The 22,162-nt window shown below is 32.2% G+C and overlaps 1 protein-coding gene across 4 annotated transcripts; it reads right to left on the bottom strand.

Moving 5' to 3' along the window:
* Positions 1–1,816: 1,816 nt before the first annotated feature.
* On the bottom strand, positions 1,817–21,949 carry LOC109156789 (BAG-associated GRAM protein 1-like). 4 transcript variants are annotated; one of them, XM_019304629.1, is made up of 22 exons: positions 21,717–21,949; positions 19,454–19,504; positions 19,192–19,289; positions 18,122–18,197; positions 17,104–17,232; positions 16,490–16,536; positions 15,483–15,606; positions 15,183–15,299; positions 14,104–14,133; positions 13,889–13,988; positions 12,383–12,489; positions 11,273–11,407; positions 11,080–11,184; positions 10,266–10,412; positions 10,080–10,133; positions 8,941–9,004; positions 8,175–8,236; positions 7,717–7,839; positions 4,746–4,947; positions 3,222–3,280; positions 2,209–2,390; positions 1,817–2,117 (listed from the first exon to the last, which is right to left on the bottom strand). In XM_019304629.1, the coding sequence occupies exons 1-22, from the start codon at positions 21,900–21,902 to the stop codon at positions 2,045–2,047; spliced, it is 2,271 nt and encodes a 756-aa protein (XP_019160174.1). In that variant the 5' UTR covers positions 21,903–21,949; the 3' UTR covers positions 1,817–2,044. The 4 variants fall into 4 exon arrangements, with proteins under 4 accessions (XP_019160174.1, XP_019160176.1, XP_019160177.1 ...); XM_019304631.1 differs by having other exon boundaries at positions 19,454–19,499; positions 21,717–21,887; XM_019304632.1 differs by lacking the exon at positions 15,183–15,299.
* Positions 21,950–22,162: the final 213 nt, after the last annotated feature.

The following is a 22,162-nucleotide window of genomic DNA, read 5'->3' as shown; positions in this document are numbered from 1 at the left end:
ACATCTGCGTTATGTGAATTATAAATAAAAATTATATTATTTATATACATAAATATATTATTTGTGTATGAAAAGTACATTATTTTGTATACTATCAAAACAAAACAAAACAAAAGAAAAAGAAAAATAAAACAAACAAAAAGAAGAAAGAAGAAAGTGATAGATAACTATCCACTACGGTTGACAATTTTGTACACAACATGAAATTGGATACATGAAATCATTCATACGTAAATTGATGGAGAAAGAATTGTTACGTTGTATGTCATACCTTTATCGTGTTAATATAATAATAATAATAATAATAATAATAATAATAATAATAATAATAATAATAATAATAATAATAATAATAATTGATTATTAGCAAAGAACGAATTAGTACTGTACCGAATTGTTAGTACCAATTTGAATTGTTTGGTGATGAGTAGTTATGAGGTATTGAGGTGCATGCTGAGTTAGGTGGAGTGGAGTGGTTGGTATGCATGGATAAAAGTACTTTACAACATGTGTTTGGGGTCAGAAATGCATATCCCTTATTTGTATAAACTTTTTTTTTTTCTCGAAATCGTGTTAAAAAAAATTACTCATATTTTTGTCCTGCTAATTTTGTCCTATTATAGATTTGACCCTGGAAATGACGTGCAGTGGATGGTGAGTGCCATTTTGCTATATCTTCTATTGAATATTTAAATTTTTCTCCCAAAATTTTGTGTGGGATCGTTGTACATATATGAGACAAAATCGGTTTAAGATAAAAATATAATATTTTTATTGTAAAGTGTTAGAAATAAAGTGTTTGTTATTTATAAGAAAATATGTAATACTTTTGAATATATAAATATAATGTTTTTACATTTTAATTTAAAAGTATTACATTTTTTTAAAAAAAAATATATAATATTTTGCCTTATATGTAACACATATTTTATTCTTAATTAGTAAATAAATAGTGTTACATCAAATATGGTGTAATATTATTCATTTACGGTGTAGAACTTAAATATTTAACGATCTTATTTAAAAGTTTAAAACAAGATCATTATTGATTATAAATTAATTAAAAATTAAAATATATAAAAACATAAATTTCATTTTAAAATATTATTATTATTATTTAAATCAAAATTATATTATATTTTATATTAAAATAATTAAAAAAATAAAATTTTAAATTATAAGAATACAAATTATTTTAAAAATAAAATTTTAAATTATAAGAATACAAATTATTTTACTGATACAATTTAACATAGAATTTGGTGTAAATAAATTAAAAATGACAAACTTTTGGTGTAAGAATATCTATGAAATATTCTCTTTAGTGTAAAATTTAGTATAAAATTTACTATTTTGGGTTGGAGATGGTCATCATAAATGGAAGCTAGAGTATTTAAAAAGACTACAAAAGTGTTTTCAATCAAAACCAAATTACAAATGAAGAAGAATGGAAATAGTATATACAAAGATTAAATCTCTAACACTAACGGCCCCCCACACTTCGGCTTGAGGCTAACAGACATGGCCAAGTGCTAGTACACACAAGGAACTGTCCACTTTAGGCATAATCCTGACACTACCACTATCGAGTTTCACTTAGTCTCTTCTTCCAAATACTGCCTACTAAACTACTGAGCTAAGTCCGGACGGACAAATCTTGTTTTTCTTTATAGTTGGTTGGTAGATATATATAAAGCTAAGAGAAAATTAAACTTTGGAGGCTTGGGATATGACTTTAAAGAGTTTAAACTATTTTGACAGCTCTATGAAAGGAGACTGGAAAAAGACTTAGCACAAAGAACACACACAAGTAAGATGGAAAATAACTGGGAGATGCAACCATCCTTAAAATTAACATTGTCTTTACATGCTCGGTTAAGGCAAGGACAATAGGCAGTTTACTTGTGCTGCAAAACTAAATGCACAGCCTAAATACAAAAATGATTGTTTCAGTGTTTGCAATGCTAGTGGATTGTTTATGCATATTAGTGTTCAAACTGATGTGCTAATATGGAATATTGTATAGAAGATTTCAATAATTTCATTAAATATCAGAAGATGGTTTAACCTTCTCGGTTAAGAACTGCAGTATGTGCTCACGTTTCCAGTTGTCAATTCTGCGAAGAATGAAGGGTGTAGTGAATGATTAGTACAAGAAGTGTTCCACGTATGTTAGTTATAATTCTAAAGCTAATGGGAATAGCTAACCTGACGGTTTCCTTGTGCCCTCCATTATCATCCAGCATAATCAACTTTGGTGGAGAATTATATGCATATTGAACTTTTACAGAAGGAAACTTATCCTTCTCTTCTTCAATAAAGCCAACGATTTCAGGATAGAATACCAACTTCCTCATGCAGACTTCTATAACCGCTCCCGCATAAACAACCTGCATCAGCATTCCGCTTAAACAAAAACTTTTGACATTTTTTTGATTCCAATACAGGAGAAACATATTTATAGAGAAAAGAGAGTAAAATACGGAACTAAAATCTAAAAGAGAGAATAAAATTCAAAAATAGCAGCTGATGATAAAGGTACCACAGAAAACTTTCTCAACCACTGCTATCCTGTTACACAAGATCGGACAAATTGGGTAATATATAAATAAAACCAGCAAGTAGGGCTGTTAAAGGGATCAACTTCAGTTGAGCTTATGACCTTCTGAGTATGATTATAGACTTATAGTATACTTACAACATAAACACTATCAGACAAACAGTGAAGAGATTTTTAAAGGTATATGCTTCTAAGTTGAAAGGAAATTGCTTGAGGTTGCATATATATGCTAGCTAATAACTCTACATTTTAATGGCAACTTAATTTCCAGTCTACAGAAATATTTAACAAATGAACTTATTTATAGTCATATAAGATATCCTGTGGGAGTAATCCCATCCCCCATATCGGAATATCCTTAGTCTACTCTCTCAATTTTAGGCATCTTCCTCCTCTCAAACTCCTAGCTGATGTTCCTCGTCTTCAATTCAATTCAACTTGTTCCAAACCAGAAATCATGGAAGGTTAGAAAAACCCGGAATATTTAAAAGGTGACATACTTCCCATTTTGAGATGGCTTGAAATAATCAACACATTATTAAATTTTTTTTTTTTAAAAAAAAAAAAAAGAAAAGTGAATGCATCATAAGAGAGTCAGGAGAACAAGGGAGAAATTCTTAGTATAAAAACATTTATCAGCAGCTGAGAGTAACATCCATACCTTGCTTGTGGCATCATCTGAGTCTTCAGTGCAACACTTCAAACAGTCAGACACCACCTCTGCATGCAATAGAAAGTATAGATTAGTTATAACAGCATTAATGCAGTTGTGAAGATGCACATACAATTATACAAAAGCAGTCAGTAATTATGACAAAAATTAAATTTCCAAGAGCATTCCATCATATTTGTTCTTTTTATAATCTAGGTTGCAAACCATATATCATTTAAACATTGTGGAAACAAGCTATAAAAGCACTTCTCTGAAATAAGAACTATCTTGAAGTTTTAACTTGAAAATGGTTAATAAGATAAAGAGTCATCTCTTTGTTCATCTCCCTTGTTGAGTTGTTGTACTTACCTTCTCTTTTGTCTACTCAAGGCACTACAGAATAAGGCATAAGGACAACCATACACATTCAATAGCAAAGTGCAAATGCATTAGTGTGACACAGAAAGACAGTAAAAATATTTACCCCTTATGGAGCTTGCATCGAAATATAGTTGTCTAGCATTAATTATGTGATCCTTTTCCAAGATAAAATAGTTCGACTTCACATTCATCAATCGTGATATTTTAGATTTTTAGTCCAAGATTACCAGTGAACAGTGCCAATGACTGTATTAAATAGCCTAGTTTTGAGAACTTTATTCAAATCTGCACTACTAAAACAATGCTATGCTGACATCACAAGGAATCAGTGTATCCACACAGGATACCGTTTGCTTTTCTGTAAATCCTCAGTGAACTTGCTATTTATGTCCATTCATAAAGGGTTGACTTCAAAATATTGGCAAATTCGAACACCTCAGGTGGGCATTTAGGACAACCAAATAGTGGCCAACGGAAGATGGAAAAGCATCCCATCTTTCTTACATAAAACTTGAAAATCAATAATTCCTATAAGTGCAGTTCAATTGAATTCCTCGCGAACCATCAATCCTCAAGAACCAAGGCTCAAACTTAAAGTTACCTAGACAAATTTACAAAGAACAGAAAACCCCTTCACACATACCAGCATACTTATGGTAAATGCATCACAGATCAAACATCATCTGCACTACATTAAGAGATCACACATATGTCATATCTCAATTTCAGCATATCCACCCCATGATTTGCAGTTCTGTAGTACCAACTAAGAAACCAACAAATTTTAAACACAGAAATTTTCAATTTTTCACATCAAAAGTTCAAAACCAATCATTTTTATAAATAACTACCTTCCATTGAATGCAAAAAGTATAACAATCTTATCCTACAACTCAGAAAGCTCAAGCTTATTGATTTCAGTATATTCAACCCCGATTAGTCGATTACCACTCCACCCAACCAAATCACAATCAACATAGCTCCAGAAGATCAAATTCGAAATCCAAGAGCAATCACTGCCTTATTAATAATGTAAATAAATAACACAAGCAAAATTGCATTTTGGAATTGACTTTAGAGCTACAATTAAGAAAATAATAAACCCTATTGAACTGAAAAGTGAAATTTTGATTCGAGGGAGAAAGAGGTGACCTTGGTCTTTGACATACTCGGAAAGCGTTCTGCAGTCGGAGCAGAGAGCAAGACCCGTGAAGCCGAGATTCTCACACTCTTTCGTGCTCAGCTGCTCCTCCGCCACCACTGCTACCGCCAAACAGTACACAAGAACAGCGCCGAAGATCAACGACGACCCACCCATACTCGTCCCTCTCTCTCTTCGCTTCTTCCGATCTTCCTGAGAAGTGGCTGATCACTGTTACTTTATATTTTGGGAAAATCGTAATACTACTAAAACTGCACTTCAAATTAAACACAAAATTAGTTCATATATTATAGGCCGCTATATTTTTAATCTCTAAATTAGTGATGAAGCAAACCAAGTTGGGCTGTGTTTGGAAATTTAAAAAATAATTGGAATATCATTTATTAAGTTTTCAGTGTTTGGATGTGTTTGAAAAATCAAATAATGGAAATAATTTTTCATTGACTTGAAAAAATGTGGTTATTTTGGAGGAAAATAGTTTATGTACAAAATTTTGTTGAAAAGTCATTTTTCACAGATCAATCACAATATCGACGAGCTTGGTTTTCAGCAAAAATCATAGGTTTAGTTTTCACCGAAAACCAGAACAGTACAGAAACCATAACAGCTTTGGTTTACGGGGTTTTTTAAAAAATTAATAAATAACATTATTTGTAATATTATTATAAATATTTTTTTTTTATATTCTAAATAAAACAATTAAAATGTTTAATTATACAATTTTACTCATTTTTTATAAAATTAACCAAAAACACAAAAGATAGCTTTCCAGAATTCAACTAAACACTGAAAATGAAATTATTTGCTAAAAATGACTCATTTTTCAAAAAAACAATTAAACAGTTTCAAAAAGTCATTTTCTGATTTCCAAACACGCCCTTAGTTGATGTGAGTGGCCGTACACTCTCATGTTTTTAAGAGATGTCAGAAGTTAAAATCCTCTTTTTATATATAAAAGAAAATTAATATGACCAACACTTTAGCCCTTATTTAAGTTAGCCCGATGCAAATATGGAATATTTTGGGTACAAGCTTAAAAATCTTGATATAGTTAAGGTCTATACAAGATACATCATGATCTAACCAAAAAAAATTATTGATGAGGTAAACTTCAGGTCTCTATATTAATAGATGATCAATTAGGATTTCCTAAGAGTAATAGTAATTTTGATAAATTTGTTAACAGAGAACTAAAAAATCACTTTATTTATAATTTTTAAGGATAAAAAGGGGTAACACCTATAACACATATATCAATTTTTTTATTATTATTATTTTATAATAATAATTTCACAATAAAAAAATGTAATTTTCTCAAAAAAATAAAAATAAAAATTTCCCAACATATTCGACCAATTTTTTTTTTTTTTACCACATGATCATTTCAATTACAGAAAACTGTAAATTTTACTACTTTAGTTTTTGTTTATACATAATCCAAAAAAAAAAAAATAAAAAAAAATAACTAGGACTTAGGACTGTTAGGAGTAATATAAGTTTTCGAACTTTTTAGAAATGCAATTATATTATTTATTTATTTATTCTATAAAAAAAAAAAAAAGAGAAAAAACTATAAATAAGCATTTGAGCTTGAAAGAATATATATAATTAATTCCTTTAAAAAAAATATTATGAACAACCAATAATCTATTCGAACTAGTTGATTTGAGGAGCAACTTAATCAAGTTAGTTAGGTTATTAACTAGTAACTACAAGGTTGCAACATTGACTCCCAACGGGATTGTTTAATCTTTGGGCGATTCTCATGCATGTATGCAACTAGCACTAAGAGGGAAAATATGTCTCAACATACAATTCTCAGGGCTTATTTACTAACTGAAAATAGAAAACAAGAAAAAAAAAAAAAAAAACATATTTTAGTAGCATAGTTTTTGTCTAGAAAATTGGATAATCTTTTTTTTTTTTTTTTCTAAATGAAAAACTGAATTTGTTTGACTATATATCACTACTACAACATTCTCACTATTATTTACTTATATATTTTACATTCATTATTATCTTTTTTTATTTATAAGTACCTTCTATCTTTTCTATTTGCATTTACTTAAACTTTATTCACACCATCACAATTTAAACTTGAATTCTAAACTAAAATTTAGATTTTGATTGAACTCAATAGATTATTGATTTAATATTTTTAGTTATTTATATCTTAATATAAATTTGGTTCAAATGTCGAATATTAAAATTTCACATATATTCAATTTCTAAGTAATTTATATACATATTCCACTCAAATGAATATACACAAAAATATTTTAAATATTAACTAAAAAAATATTAATATTAAACTAAATTTTGAGTGAACTTAATAAATTATTAGTTTGGATATATTTTTAATTATGTTATATTTAAATATAAATTTAATTTGAATATCAAATTTAAAAATGTATGTATATATATATTTAATCTATTTAAAGTTTAAACTAAACATATCTAAAAACATTTTAAATATAATGTCTAAAAATTAAAATTGTATTAATTAATTTTATAACAATAGTCTAAAAAAAATTTGAAAAAGTTACACGTTCGACATCAATTTTGCTATTTAATATTTAAAAGTAATAAAATTAAAAAGCACATTGCAATGCTGTCAAAGAGCGTCACAACTCAAAACTCTCAACTCTGAAAATGTATTTTCAACTTTGTCAAAACCATTTACACTACAAACATAAAGAACCATTAATAAGCCCAGAATACATCATCATTGTGACCTAAAGCTACAAACTTATATTGCTAAATTATCACAGAGACCAAATTTGCACAACAATATTACTGTCATCAAAGTGTACTGCACAAGGATTACAAAGCGCACTGTTTTACCTCCATTTTGGAGATGAGGCACAATGCAATTATGCGAGGCAGTGACTACTAATGAATATAAATTAAACGAAACGAAAAATAATAATCCTTTTGGCTGAATCTCTAAGTACTTGATACCTGTCTGATGTCACTGGTAAGCGATGGCGAGGAAGCAAACTTTCTACTACTCTCACTAGCAGGAAGTTTAGACTTAATGTATGAACGAGCCACGTCTAGCATTTGCTCCATCTCTTTCTTATACTGGACAAATGGTAGAAGAGTGAATAGATATCGTAAGCATAGAGAGCAACAAAAATGAAGAATAACTCTTTATATTCTCTTTTTGAGTACTATTGACCCTGTTACATGTAATATCTGTTCATATATACTTTCTCGACCCTACTGAAGCCCAACGAGTCAATATTGCCTCCACTAAGGCTCGAACCCATGACCTCCCATTTGGGAGAGTCACTTCATGCCGCTTGACCACAAGGTCTTTGGCTTTTATATTCTCTTATTACTTCACTAGAAAAGTTAGTAAGAATATAACTCTATTCAGATATATAGAATTGCAACATTCTAAAGGCAAGAGATACCTCATTTACAGCACCGGCTTTGATTTTGGACTGCATTATACACCATTTCTTAAAATGTGCACCTGTTAAAATATGTACTAGAAGATTATTATATTTAATTAAAAAAAAAAAATTTGTGTACATCTCAATGTATTAATGGAATATGTTGAAGACGCATTAGTAAATAATGTTGGAAATTGGAATGTGTAAGAATAGATCAAAGATGTCAATGAAATGGACCATCAAATAAGGTCAATTGAAAGACTTTCACTGAGCAGTTGGGGCAAAAACATTGACGGTTTGACAGGCATCACATTTGGTTTGAAGAATTTCTAAAGCTTCTGGTCACAAGAGCCTATTACTGTTAAAATGCAATAACAATAAATTCATAGCTCTCACAGAAAGAAAAATAGTCCACAATGAACGTGATATAAATTAACTGGGTGCTGGGCCAATGTCCCTCAATTGGCACATGGGCCAAACCACACTAAAAGGCAGAATTCAATTAATTAGCTAGTCTAACTCATGGCCTTATATACCTATATGTTTCTCTCTTATTTTTCAATGTGGGACTCTTAACGGTCTGAAATTACTTCATTTCCACATCAATGCACATATTCTCAATAACAATCTCAAGCTTTGTCAACTTAAACCAAAGTACAATTATATGCCGAAAACAACTTGATTACCAATATTGATGAATCCACCAAATGGATCAAGTTAAGATGTGATAAATTATAGAATGTAGAAAAAGAATTTTGACAATGAATGAATTGGAGCAACTTACCAACTTTTATATCCATATAGCAGGAGGATTCAGAATTAGTTTCCAAAGACCATCTACAATGAACCTGATGAAGGAAAAAGAAGTGATAAAGTTGTATAAGCACGGTAACACACAAGTAGTTATAGAATATCTGAGCAGAGGAGATTTATACAATCAGTCCGTACATATCTAAATTTACAATACACAGATAGAAGTTCACTCAATAATAACTACTATCTTTGCCAATATGCATAGATGGAACTTCACTATGGTCAAGGTAACAGAATGCCATCAACACACCATGTGGAAGAACTTTGCAGCTAGTGTGCTAAAGGCATACTAGAGAGGAAATAAAAAAAAAAAAAAGAATCAATTACCAGGCCATTTCTTAGCACTAAAACCTTAAAGATATGGAGTAAAAAGTTAAAAAGAATACTGACAATAAGCCATGACGGGGAATCAGAAATTGAAAAGAAAATTGTTGAATAATCCATCTCTTTAGAAAACCGATACTAATTATAAAAATATTTTTGTTGCAGACAACAAAAATTTTTATATCTATTGCCAACAAAAGGGATGGACAACAAAAACATTCAATCACATTTTTCTCCAACAATCTTTATGGTGAACTTATGGGCACTTCAAGGAATATGAAATTACGTCAACACAATCAGGCATCTATGTTAATATATCCACTAATATAATGGGAACAGCTTAAGAATAACGTTTTCCATCAATGTCCAAAGAATTTATATTGTATAATGTATACATTAAAAGGAGGAAAGTTAGCAGGACAACAGAACTGAGGATGCATTTTCATGAATCCACTAAGGTAAAGGGAAAAACATCATAGGTCTAATGAAATAAATGTATAGGGAGAAACAGAATAGTTTGTTGACATGTTTAGGTATTACATAGTAATCCTATTTATATGTAAACTCCCTAACATAAATTTATAATATTTACAAGATGTGGGTACTGTGGTAGATGCACCAATAAAACAATAGGGTTCGCATACTAATATCAAAATACCAGATTGCAAGGATATCCTAGCAAATAAACATAGCATAACACAAAAACTGGATGTAATTTTGAACAATATACACAAAACCAAGAACATAATATGAACTCATAGCAAGATGACCATAAGACTAGCATACCTCGAAACATGATCCAAATGGTACATCATGTGCCTGTTGTACACTCTCAAACACCTAATAAACCAGTGACAAAATGTCAAGGGAAAGAAATGAATGAAAAATTATTTATTAAAGCAACAAAAGCAATAGAATCACTACTGATTAGACAAAAAAAAAAATGACATGATGATGCAATGATAATGATACCAGTAAATTTTTATCTGGTGACAGAACAACATGTTGATATTCCGTCATTGCTGTATCTGGTGGGCACATTGGGCTATTGCAAAGAGATCTGAATGTATTTTCCCTGACTTGACCATCATACTCTTCTGCAGGGTGCCACTCACCCATCTAAGAAACATACAAGAAATGAAGAAAATATCAGTTCTCTGTACATGCTTCTACAACTGCAAATTATGACTTAGATAAAACACATCAGGTTAGTTTGTTAATAACCTTCTTCCAGACAGCAAAACATAAAATAAAAGGCATTAGCAGTCTTTTCCAGAAATTAAAACCAATTATGTTTGTTCCGCCAAGCATATATACTGGGTGTAAGATAACAGTTTTTGACAGTGAATTGAGACTAGTAATTGCCACCAAGCATATGACAAGCTCAAGCAACATAATTAAGCTAAGAAGCCAGGCCGGCTTTCTACAGAACTAACCTTCTATGCTAGTTCAGGCTAATCATCTCATGAAATGCATTTAAGAAACACTAACAAACAGATAAATAAGCAAAATTTGGCACTCAGGGTATATCTTGCATTCTCCAGCACAAGTCAAAAAAATTAGTTCTTTCCTGTACTTTCCAATCTTATCACGGAACAAGTCCCAAGCCACACATAGAATTAGTTAAACTACTGCCAATCCATCTTTACTTCCTGGCTAAACAAAAGATGGTACATTGCTAGCTTGTGCAGGATGCATAGGATTATAGGAAGCATAAATGACAAGAAATCTGAATCTAGGAATCCAGAGATTCAAATCAGTCTATCAAAAAAATCTTGGAACATACTGCAAGGTTGGTGTCCTTTCGTAATGCACGGTACTCGCGCATGAAATTTGAACCACTGACTAGCAGTAATTCAGAGAATTGCTCAGCAGTGCATGGGAAAACATCCTGAAATATGTTTTAAGAAAATTTTGTAATACATACAAAAGTAATCAATCAAAGTAACAAAGAAATCGAGTTTAGAGCTACTGCATACATTATATATGCCAGAAAGAACTTCCTCTTTGATGAATGGAAGGAACTTCTCCACCTTGGGCACACTTTCCTGTGGACTAATATTACTAGCTTTAAAAGAGCTGCTATGTGCACGTAGCATTGACTGTTCCCTCTCCTATGTCAAAAGGAATAAAAGATTACAGTTTGCCACAGGTCTAAGGGCCAAAACCACTGAGCATTAGATTAAACTACAAAGATAAAAAAATATATATATACAGCAACATGCATGAAATAAATCTGCATGCAACATCAGATTCATATTGCAGTACAAAGCTCAGCTTACATGCCTTGATTGGTTACATTATTAGATGACTGGTAGTACATTAGAGTCTATATCACCAACCATCCACTCTGATGTGTTGAGAATGATTGTCTTCTTAGATTGGAAAACTGCAGTTATTTGGAAAGCTTCTCAGTTGGAAGAGATTCATTTTTGAAAAATTATTGACTTATGTTGGAAATATCTATCTTGGGCAGCCTCCTCTGCAGCCTTATTTACTCTTGTAATTAAGGCTTTGAGGAGTGGAATAGTTTTCTTGAGCAGACTATTCCTTTATTTTGCCCCTTCCCAATGCTTTTTGTTTGCCTATATATTGATATGTAATCTGATGCTCTTTGTATGGATTAAAAAGAATAGCTCACTTTCTCTTAAAGAAATCTCTCAACAACTTACTTTATATATTATTTCATTGTTTGGTAAGTTGGAAGATTTTAGCAGATAATTTCGCTTATTAGTTGGATTTAAGTCATTTTATAAGTTGTATTCTACCCTATAAAAATGGGGAACCAGTTTCAATAGAAGACAAGCAGATTTTCATCCCAGCAAAGGGACTAGGGAGTTTTGGAGCCTCAGGAAAACCCAGTTCTGTTCTTCATTCATTGGTTCTTTTTTGCCTGTGATGATAGTCCATAACATATGATTAAGCTTTGTGTTTGGTTTTCAGCTTTGCATCAAGTTGTTAAATGAGCTCAGCAGCTCCCAACAAAGGAAATATTATAACCGGATACAAGTTTTCCAAAGTAATTAAGTTAAAATTAGAGACATAGATAATAAGAAAGACATGAATAACTAAAACCAGAAAAACTTCACCTTCTTCTCAGCTTCTAACATTGCATGAAAGTTCTTTGCTGCACGTAGCAAACCTCTGAATGCATGGTTTCTGTTCCAAAAGGAAGCAAATTTATACCTGACTCTGCCTGAAATAGACAGAACAATTGACTCATATATAGTCATCTTTGCAATTTTATAAACTCAAAACTTCAGCTTGTACATGGCATTGGCATCAGGAGCATAGTAAAGAGGAAACAAGCAACTAATATCTAGAAAAAAATGTAGAAATCACAAAGATACAATCTATTGTAATCCTTTATTATAATATATTCTTTCTATTCTCTTTCTTTGGTTTCTCACATATATTGTGTTTCCACCTATCTTGCAGGTGGTGGCTATTTGCCACCTGCCAAGCCTTTCAAACCCTCAATTTCAACAAGTTGAGTAAATGCCTTTTCTCTCTCAACACTTTGGTTAAAGAAATAAAAAGCTCAAGTATTTTTCTGTAAAGCACTTAAGCTCAATTATACTGAGAGTTCAGAGCAGAACAACATAGTTATAGTAACTTCCTATTTCTGGGATGCTGGGGGAGTGATGGTAAATGATTTATCTTCTTTGGAGAAACTAGGGTAGGTGGCTGCTCTAGTGGCATTGTCTATATAAGAAATGTGACCATCAAAGAAGGGGATTAAATAGGAAGAAGAGTATTTCCTTCACCTCCTCATCTGCAGAGCTAAGGCACAAAAATGCATAGCCCCCAAACCTTTGGCAAAAAATAATCATTGATCCATAACAACCCATTTTGGTTCACGGAAAAGAATTTGAGGAATGGAATTTAAATTCCATGGAAATGAATTAGTGCACACTTTATATTCCATTGTTTGGTTGGTGGGGAAGAAATCATTGGGAATAATTAGCATAAAGACTCAAATGCCACTACATAATAAATTGTATGTGATACTGTGATGGTAATATTGTCCCATTAATATTGTCACTTTTTCTTCTCAAGTAATGAGGAATTTAAAATTCCAAAAGAAGCCAATGGAATTCCAATTCCTCAAATTTAAGGAATTGAAACTCCAAGGAAAAATTTTCCTACCAACAAAACACGAGAACTCACATTTGAAGGAATTAAAACTCCAAAAAATTTCAATTCCATTGAACCAAACAAGTTGTAAAGTTGTAAGTTAGACACAAAAGAGTTTCTTTAAGGTATCTCAAATGATATGCTAACTTTCAAACTTAAAAGCATGCAGAAGGCATGTAACCCTCAAAGGTCTTAATGTGCAATGTACTCACAGCCCCTTATTTTAATAATATGTTCACATTTTTCCAATTTCTAAATCCAACTTGTACAACAGATTTTTGAAACTAAGATTACTTTTAAAGTTTGAATTTTATTCATCTGCTTGTACAAAAAAGCAATTTAAAAGAAGGGTATGTGGAATAACTGCAAATTGTGTCCCTATTTACCCACATGGCCCTACTGGATTCACATAAAGCCAAGCACTAAAGAATATATTTTTTGTAACTTGAACTACTTACCATCAGGATTCCCTAAAGGTGGCACACCATGGCCCCCTGCACCCACACGAAGAATTATTGTGATGGAAGGGTTGATGAATGCATGTTGGCTCCTCCTAATCTAGAAAGCAAATAACAATCTGATCAAATTCAATAATATACATAAGCCATTCTAACAGAAAAAGTCATAGCATTCGAAGTGCAAGATCATCAGCAGCATGAAAGGATTTGCATACCTCATCAATATCTCCAAAAGGAACGATTACCTGAAAACACAAAGATCAGATGAAACTGCCATCTTAGCATATCGAAACCTCACTCTGGCACCAAGGTAACTGATGAAAAACTATGCACGACCATATAGATCTAAATAGACAATCCAAAGCAGTAAGAAAGCTTCCATGAAGATTGGGGTAGGAAAAATAGGAAGACTTCTTATCTTGCAATTCTACAATTTGGTATGTACATGTACACACAAGGTGTTCTAAGCTCATCATATACCTATCTCTCTTTGGTTTCCTATTCTTTGCTTTGTACTCTTTAACAGCTCCAGAAAACACACTCAACTTGAAAAAGAATCTTCACTAGAAGTCCCAACAAATGTTCAGAATTACACAAGGAAAACAACAATATAGTAGTAATGGGAACAACGAATATTGTAAGAGAATCTAGAAATTTCAAAACAGAACACTTGAAGCCAATACTTCTGTTCAGCCGGTACGGAAAGGCTTAGATGGGATATTATCCACATGGATAATTTATGCTACCAGCCATCTATTGTTATTGATACAACTTGAAGTTTTGTGATGAGAGATGGTGTTAGCACTTGGCTGGCCGAAAACTATATCATAATTATGGACCAAATATCTATTTTAAAAAAGATCTGTATTCTTACACATGGTAATGCTATTTTACAAAAGTCAAAAGAGATCAAATATTCCTCAGTTTTACTTCTCCCACAAAAGATTAATCAACTAGAAGAGGGGAGGAAAAATAGGAAAGAGCCAGCAAATCTTAACACAAAAAAGTAAAATGTTTCAACAGATGCACTTCCACTGAAGGAATGCAATGCCAAGACAATCAAAAGGAAGAAAGTTATATAGATTTCATCAAGTTATTCATCTACTTTGTTGGGTCACTCATAAAAATCCAAAATCGCAGTTACTTCCTGTAATGCATACACCTCATTTAGGACATCTGGATTAAATTTTGCCAAACAAGGCCACTTAAATGTTAGCATATCTCAAATTCCCCCAATACATGCTTTTAAAGTCCTCTAGGATGGCACCATAATGCTTTAAAAAAGGAAGCAAACCTTCATGTGCTTTGAGAACACATTAGAATGGAAGCAGATATGCCATGTTGAGACATACATCCGCCCATGATACAAAAATGACCTCTCGAGTGCACATGAAAAACTATGGTCAGCAACCTGAAATAACCCACCAATTAAATGAGCAACTTCACTGAATTAGATTCCAAGTTTGTATTCCTCTCCCTCAGAACTGAATTACATGCACATGCACATGCACACACAAATTAGATTTTTACATTTCCAAAAGCATGTATTGTGGAAATGGAAGAGCAAGAGAAGAAACCCATAAAAAATATTTACTTCATCAGCAGGGAGTTCAAATATTGTTTGCAGCGGTCCAGGCTTCTGGTGCACTACTGTAGGTCCTTGTTTTTCCAAAGTAACCCTCCTTCGAGCACTAGCACCGGCAATGCCATTCAAACGCCTAAAATGGAACTCATTATCCACCAGTTCATAAACATTAAAGTGCACCTTAAGATGATTTACCTTGACGATGTGTCAACTTGAAAAACTACAGAAACCTAACCAGGTGATCACCACACACACACAGAATAATAAATAATAAATAAATAAATAAGTAAATAAATCATCAATAAATAAGGAAGAAGTAAGAGGAGAAAATAGAATAACTTGCTTATTAATCACTTCTTTATATTTTCAGAATTCTCCCTATTTATGGAATTATGGGAATATCTTGCAGACTCCCACTATAAGGATTATTGTCAAAATTAACTGGGAAAAAAAAAAAAACTGTGACTTCACATGCCAAAGCATCTCCTACTCCAAACACTTAATAACTTAACAATACAAATCACACAACTCAATTATTAACAACATCCATTATAATAGATTTTAGAACAAAATTACCAATGTTTAAAAAAATGAACATTCATGCAAGGAGAAACTTGACGGCTACTGTCAAACAAATGAATAAATGTGTGGAGAGTAAATAGAAAGAAACCATAATGGGCCATTGAGGAGAATGACTTTGCAAAATGAAATAGTCATTACAAGTGAAAAACAAACAAAAAAAATTGCAAAATAATTCATCTATTGCAAAGACAGATAAGCATGCATTCCCTATCCTGTTCCAGAAAAGTAGCTAGCACAAGTCCATCAGAGACCATCATTAAAAACAAGTCGACCAACTCATAATGACATTATGTATAAAATACTTAGTCTGGGCCCACAAACCGCAAAGAGAAGTCATCCTAATATATATAAAGGGAATTTATAATTTAAAAAAAAAAAAAAAAAAAAAAAAAAAAAAAAAAAAAAAAAAAAAAAAAACCTAAGGAAAGATCTACCTGGGAGAATTCGTATTCGACCTTAAAGTTTTAATATGAAGACAAACCTGAAAAACAGATCAGACAATTCAATTACTACCACAATCTTGGCATGTCCTCTGAAAAATTCCAAAGTGAAAATTTGATTGAGACAACATGAGTTTCTTTTTGACAACTTTATGTGGGCTTCCTTTTTAGGACCTACACTAGAAATTACACTCAACTCCTAGATGCATACAAAATTATAATTTTCTATTTTCTTCTTGGAAAGAAAAACATTGTCTTCTAAATTTGGACATATAAAATGCATAATAATTACAATATATATGTACATATGTGTGTATGCATGTATCGTTCGCTACTGGAGACTTGGATTCAAAATTGAAAACTTAAAACAATTCATAATGTTGGAATAATAATTGAGATAACAAAGGGTATTATGGGAACAAATTTCTGAAAATTTTTCTACCATGAAATGGAGTGAACACATGATGAAAGCTCTGGACCTAAGTGAGTGCAATTTTTGAAACAGCAGGATTTCAAGCATTACTGCAGAAACCTCAAGGACTTCAAGCATTTCTGCCAAAAACCTCAATCTGAATCCAAATTAGAAATTATGAATAAATAGCATTTACCTGTCCTGATGGGCTATCCAACGAATACCATAAAGCTCCAGTCTGACCTTCATTTTCAACTGGAACAGTCACTGAACCAAGAACTGCACTCTTCCAAATAATATCCCAATCATATATTGTAACATTAATCTGCCATGCAATTGGGTAAAGAATTAGTGCAATAGAAACTAACAAGGCTAAAGATGTATTGTAAAATATATATATATATATATATAAATGAGTTTTTCTATGCCTGAAGTTCAATAAACTAGAACAAAAACAATGTTCTTCTGGCCCATAAGAGGAAAAACACATTTGCAAATATTTCCAGGAGACCTATATCAAGCACACATGTTTAGATATCAGAACCCCGCAGTAAACCTCCAGAAAAATGATTTCACAAGCCATAACATAACCTGGAAACAGTAAATCAAAATAGAAAGTAAATCCTTATCAAACTCTTTAGCATACCATCAATTATTGACTTAGTGTCACAATAATATTTATAATTTAGTTGACCTTCAATGGTAGTGAAGTTCCTATGCCAGTTATCTTAGCATCATATATATTAAGGAGCTCTAATCAAGAACAATGAAAATGAGATTCAGTGGGTAACCTCATTCATAAGTCCAAACTTCATCAAACATTTGGCTCATTTCACTCCCACTTGACAAATGTTTCAGTAAAAGCCATAAAGCAAAGTGACCAAATTATTTGGATCATCACCTTGATTTTACAGCATCGAAGTTAATCCTTCAATAAATGTTCAAATGCTAACAGGGTTTGTTTACTTTATGCTTTTCCTAAAACTCATTCCCTATACCACATCCTTCCTGCAGAACAAGCATAATGACCACATATTGCTAGGCTATCTTACATGCTCATATTCTTCGCTCAGTGCATCAAATCAGTGTAAGGAAGCAAAATATCAAGCATTGAATAATGATACAAGCTCTGGCATCAGGTGAAATTTCATAAGCATAGGAATTAGTCTTTATTCTTAGCAAATTACAAGTCCTACCAAAAACTGTCAGAGTACCTCAACAGGAAGTTCATCAACAGAAAAGTTGAACTCCTCTCCCCACATTGGATTTCTTGAACCAGGAACCATTGAACTGTACCAGTTACAAGAGCAAAATATAAAATATTCATATACAAATGCACAACTGAAGTTTTAAAAGTTTTTTTCACTGCGTATGTGGGGAGTTATGAATTTATGATTAGATATTACATGGATTAACAATCCCATTTTTCCTATGATATTCATGGGTGCTGCAGCAATAAAAGCACACACTCATTCTGGTAGCAAGTTTCAGTATGTTACTTCTACCACTATGTCAGACCAGATATTAGAGGTGCTTAATGGGTATATATAAGCTAGGTTTTGGGTTGGTCCTAGATAGGTCATGTAATAAGTCAGTTCACTACTTCACTAATCCATTTAATTAATTTAATTAATTTAATTATTTTGTTAAATGGGTCTATAAACTCTATATCAACCCATTAATACATTAAGAACTCATCTCTACCAAGCCCACTACCCTTTTCAATTTCCACTATTATAGTCAATGGCCAATGCCACAGCTGGCCTTGGCTGACCACAATGGTCACAATGCTGGTGGCCAGGAAACCCCCAATTTTTGAGAAAAAAAATGGAGAAAGGATAAAAGAAAAAATGCTAAGTGGAGTTAAATGAGTCATAAATGGTTGAAAGTGGTAACCCATTTAAACAAGACATATGTGGGTAATAAATGGACACCCATTTGTCACCCCCTAAGTAAAATGGATGGATCCAAACACATTATATTCGTTGTGTTTGGGTGAAAAATAGTACATATATTGAATTTACAGACAATATATCAGGCTATCAGCACCTTAAGGGGTTGGTACATCCTTCTAAAGGCAGCCAAAAGGCCCAAAACTAATTATGTTCCTTGTAATACACCTCGTATTTAGATTATTCACACCCTCAATATTCACCATTATAAAGAAAAAAGAAATTTGGGTTAAAGCAGTTAAGAGCTAAAGAGATCTACTAAGTATCGTTGAATCTAGAACAACTCGTACACCATTCTGTGAAAATTGAGATGTGGACATTAAAGATTTAACCTGAACCGCTTTTGTGTCCCACAGGTGACAATTGCATATGGATCTGATGTGCCATTCAGATTAGCAGCAATGAGATTCTTAGCAGCTAGCAGTTCCACCTTTTAAACACACACACACACACACACACACACACAAAAGACAACAATGTTAACAGTAATTAAGGAATTACAGAAAATGGTTATTATATGCAAATTAGAACTCATGATTAATGCATCACTTTCATGATAAAGGCAGTATATTGTTTGCAAAATGTGAAAGGTACCTTGATTATGTATGGAGAATTTGTTTGATAATCACCTTTTAACTGGCTGATCTACAAAATAAGTGCAAAACAGCATGTCAACCAGGGGAAAATTACATATTGGAAATGAAATTTGCATACTTATCACATAGCAAATTAATACAGACCTGTATGAGGAATCATTTTAATCTTAGCATGTAAATATAGAATTATCACTTCACTATACAAAAAATTCAAACTGAAAAGTGGAGTTCTAAGTGTAATCGATAAATAGAGATAACAAACTACACAAATAATAAATCATTTGCAGTAAATCTGTAAATGAACTAATAATTTGTATTAAAAAATGATCTATATCTAACAATTAATAACTTCCCGGGAAAGATATTGCCTCTTGGAATCAGGTAAAATATCTCTGATATCAACTTCATACTTGACTATACCTAATTCCTTAAAAACGCCCATCACTAAAGAACATTCTTTTTCTAGTCATGTCACCTTTTTCATCAAGATTTGAAATGCCGCACATCAGTGTAATTTAGATTTAGTCATTTAGTTCAAGCAACAATCATTCACAGACACACAATAATATAATTTCTTTACCTAATTTCAGACTACATATTTTTGCAAAATAAAATATGAGATTCTTATTTGCTGTTCTCCCCCATTCATCAAGAATTTCAAATTGTTTAAAAATGCCCACTCAACAGTTTTTTTTTTTTTATAGTTCCATGTCACCTAACTACCCATATTTGAAATGCTACACATCAGTGTCATCTGGATGTAGTTCAAATATTAATGAGATACAACCAAGCAAATTATTAGTCTCTTTACCTAATTTCCAGACTTCATGCTCTTTGCAAGATGAAATCGTGACTCTATTTTGTTGTTTCCTCCCATTCATCAAGAATTTCAAATTTTGGGGAAGGCTATGATCCTCCAATAAGAAGGGTTTCAATTTTTTCACCAAAAAAAAAAAAACAAAAAAAAAAAAAAAAAACTATTGATTTTTAACTCTATTTGCACACCCACCATGGAAGTTTATTGAATTCAGACCATAATAACATGTTTACATAATTGATTTAGAAGCCTAAGAACATGATGCACTAGAAATAGAGACTACTTCATAAAACATATTATTAGTATTAATTATTAATATTAATCACCAAGTAGTCTAAGGAGCTCAGAAATCAAACTACTATCTAATAAACATTTACACGTTTTGACTTCCAAACTTCTTTCAGCCAGCAGGAGCATAATTAATATCATATAAAGAAGTCAAGGGCGACAAAGAGAAGAAGAAAAAGAAAAGGGAACCCAAACAAGTACAATGACCCTCCAAGGAAGCATCCATCAAGGCTACCCTAGAGGCTAGAGGCAACCAATTTCCCAGCATAATAAATGTGGGAAAAAGAAACCAACAACTAGTACAAGAAGATTAAATATCACCAACAATAATCCCTAAACCAAATAAAAGGCTTTCCGGTCACTACCTATCAAAATTAAAAAAAAAAAAAAAAATCCAAGGCAATGCTCATTGAGTGTACCAAATATTCAGCATAATAATAGTTCTCACACTTGAACCAAAAGTAGATCACAATTGAACTAATTAAATAATAAATATTATGTGTTTGGAAACAATTTAATTGTTACATGTGTGCTTCGTAGTAATATATGTGAATAATAGCCAAGTAAATGTACCAAATTGGTGAGTGACATTCCTATTTAAATTTTTTTTTAAAAAAAAAAAAATACTGGCAACCCATCACTAATCTACCATAAGAACCATACTGGAAAAGGAATTTTAGGAAGGCAAAATCAACATTATTTACTAAAACAAAAACTTAAGAAAGAAATCCTATTCACTCTTGCATTCAGTTATCTTCAAGATAAAATGAGCTTCATCATAAATGTTGAGTAGTGACAAAGCAAAGCCCTCATCTTTTTATCCTTGTCACCATCATCGCATCAGAAAGACACTTTCTTTCAATTTATTCCATAACAAATTACTCTTGCCTCTCTTCTGTACTCCCTCTAACCTCCTCACAGTTCCACATGGCCAAGGTAATGGTTGATCAAGCAGTTCAACGACTGGGATCAATTCATCATTCAGCCGTCAAGCAAACATTAATTGCTTAATTACAGAAATATTGCTTAAATGTCAGAAATAACAGAAATTGTCGGGAAAAACAACCTAATTAAGCGAAACTAGAATTTCCGCAGAAAGCACAGCAATCAAAATAAACCGAATTCAAAATACGCAAGGCCTAAAGGGAAATGTGACCTTGTCATCTTCATTAAGAACTCCGGTAGCGACACCGGAACAGTAGGCCGAAGCGACGCGAGTGGCGTCTCCATCATAGAAGAAGAACCAGTAGGCGAAGATGACGAAGGCCGCGGCGGCGACGGTGACCTGCACCTCCCACCACGACGGAACCAGGCATTCCAGCAACGCCGTCTCGGGAATCATCTTCTCCAATCCAATATAATCCGCATACGTGTATATATATAGCGTATACACACAGTGACTGATAATGTGAGAGAAAAGGAGACTGGGAATTGGGAAAGTATGAAATCTGAAACTGAAAAAGAAGTTCTGGAAACTTAACCGCAGAAATGTTAATGACAATTTAGCCTTAGATTAGACAAATTAGTTAGGGGTGTGCATTTAACTAAATGAATTAACCGAAATTTCCAAATCTCTAACCGTTAATTAAGTTGAAGTTTCTA

Source organism: Ipomoea nil, unplaced genomic scaffold, assembly GCF_001879475.1.
Source record: "Ipomoea nil cultivar Tokyo-kokei standard unplaced genomic scaffold, Asagao_1.1 scaffold2759, whole genome shotgun sequence".
Classification (NCBI taxonomy): domain Eukaryota; kingdom Viridiplantae; phylum Streptophyta; class Magnoliopsida; order Solanales; family Convolvulaceae; genus Ipomoea; species Ipomoea nil.
This window is presented reverse-complemented; position numbering and strand designations above follow the sequence as displayed.

Excerpts from the sequence above, each read along its gene's own strand:
- LOC109156789 (XM_019304629.1), bottom strand. The coding sequence starts at position 21,902 with ATGATTCCCGAGACGGCGTTGCTGGAATGCCTGGTTCCGTCGTGGTGG. Across the intron at positions 19,505-21,716 it reads TTCTTAATGAAGATGACAAG|ATCAGCCAGTTAAAAGGTGA; the intron begins GTCACATTTCCC and ends CTTATTTTGTAG. Across the intron at positions 9,005-10,079 it reads CATTTGGATCATGTTTCGAG|GTTCATTGTAGATGGTCTTT; the intron begins GTATGCTAGTCT and ends TTCCTTCATCAG.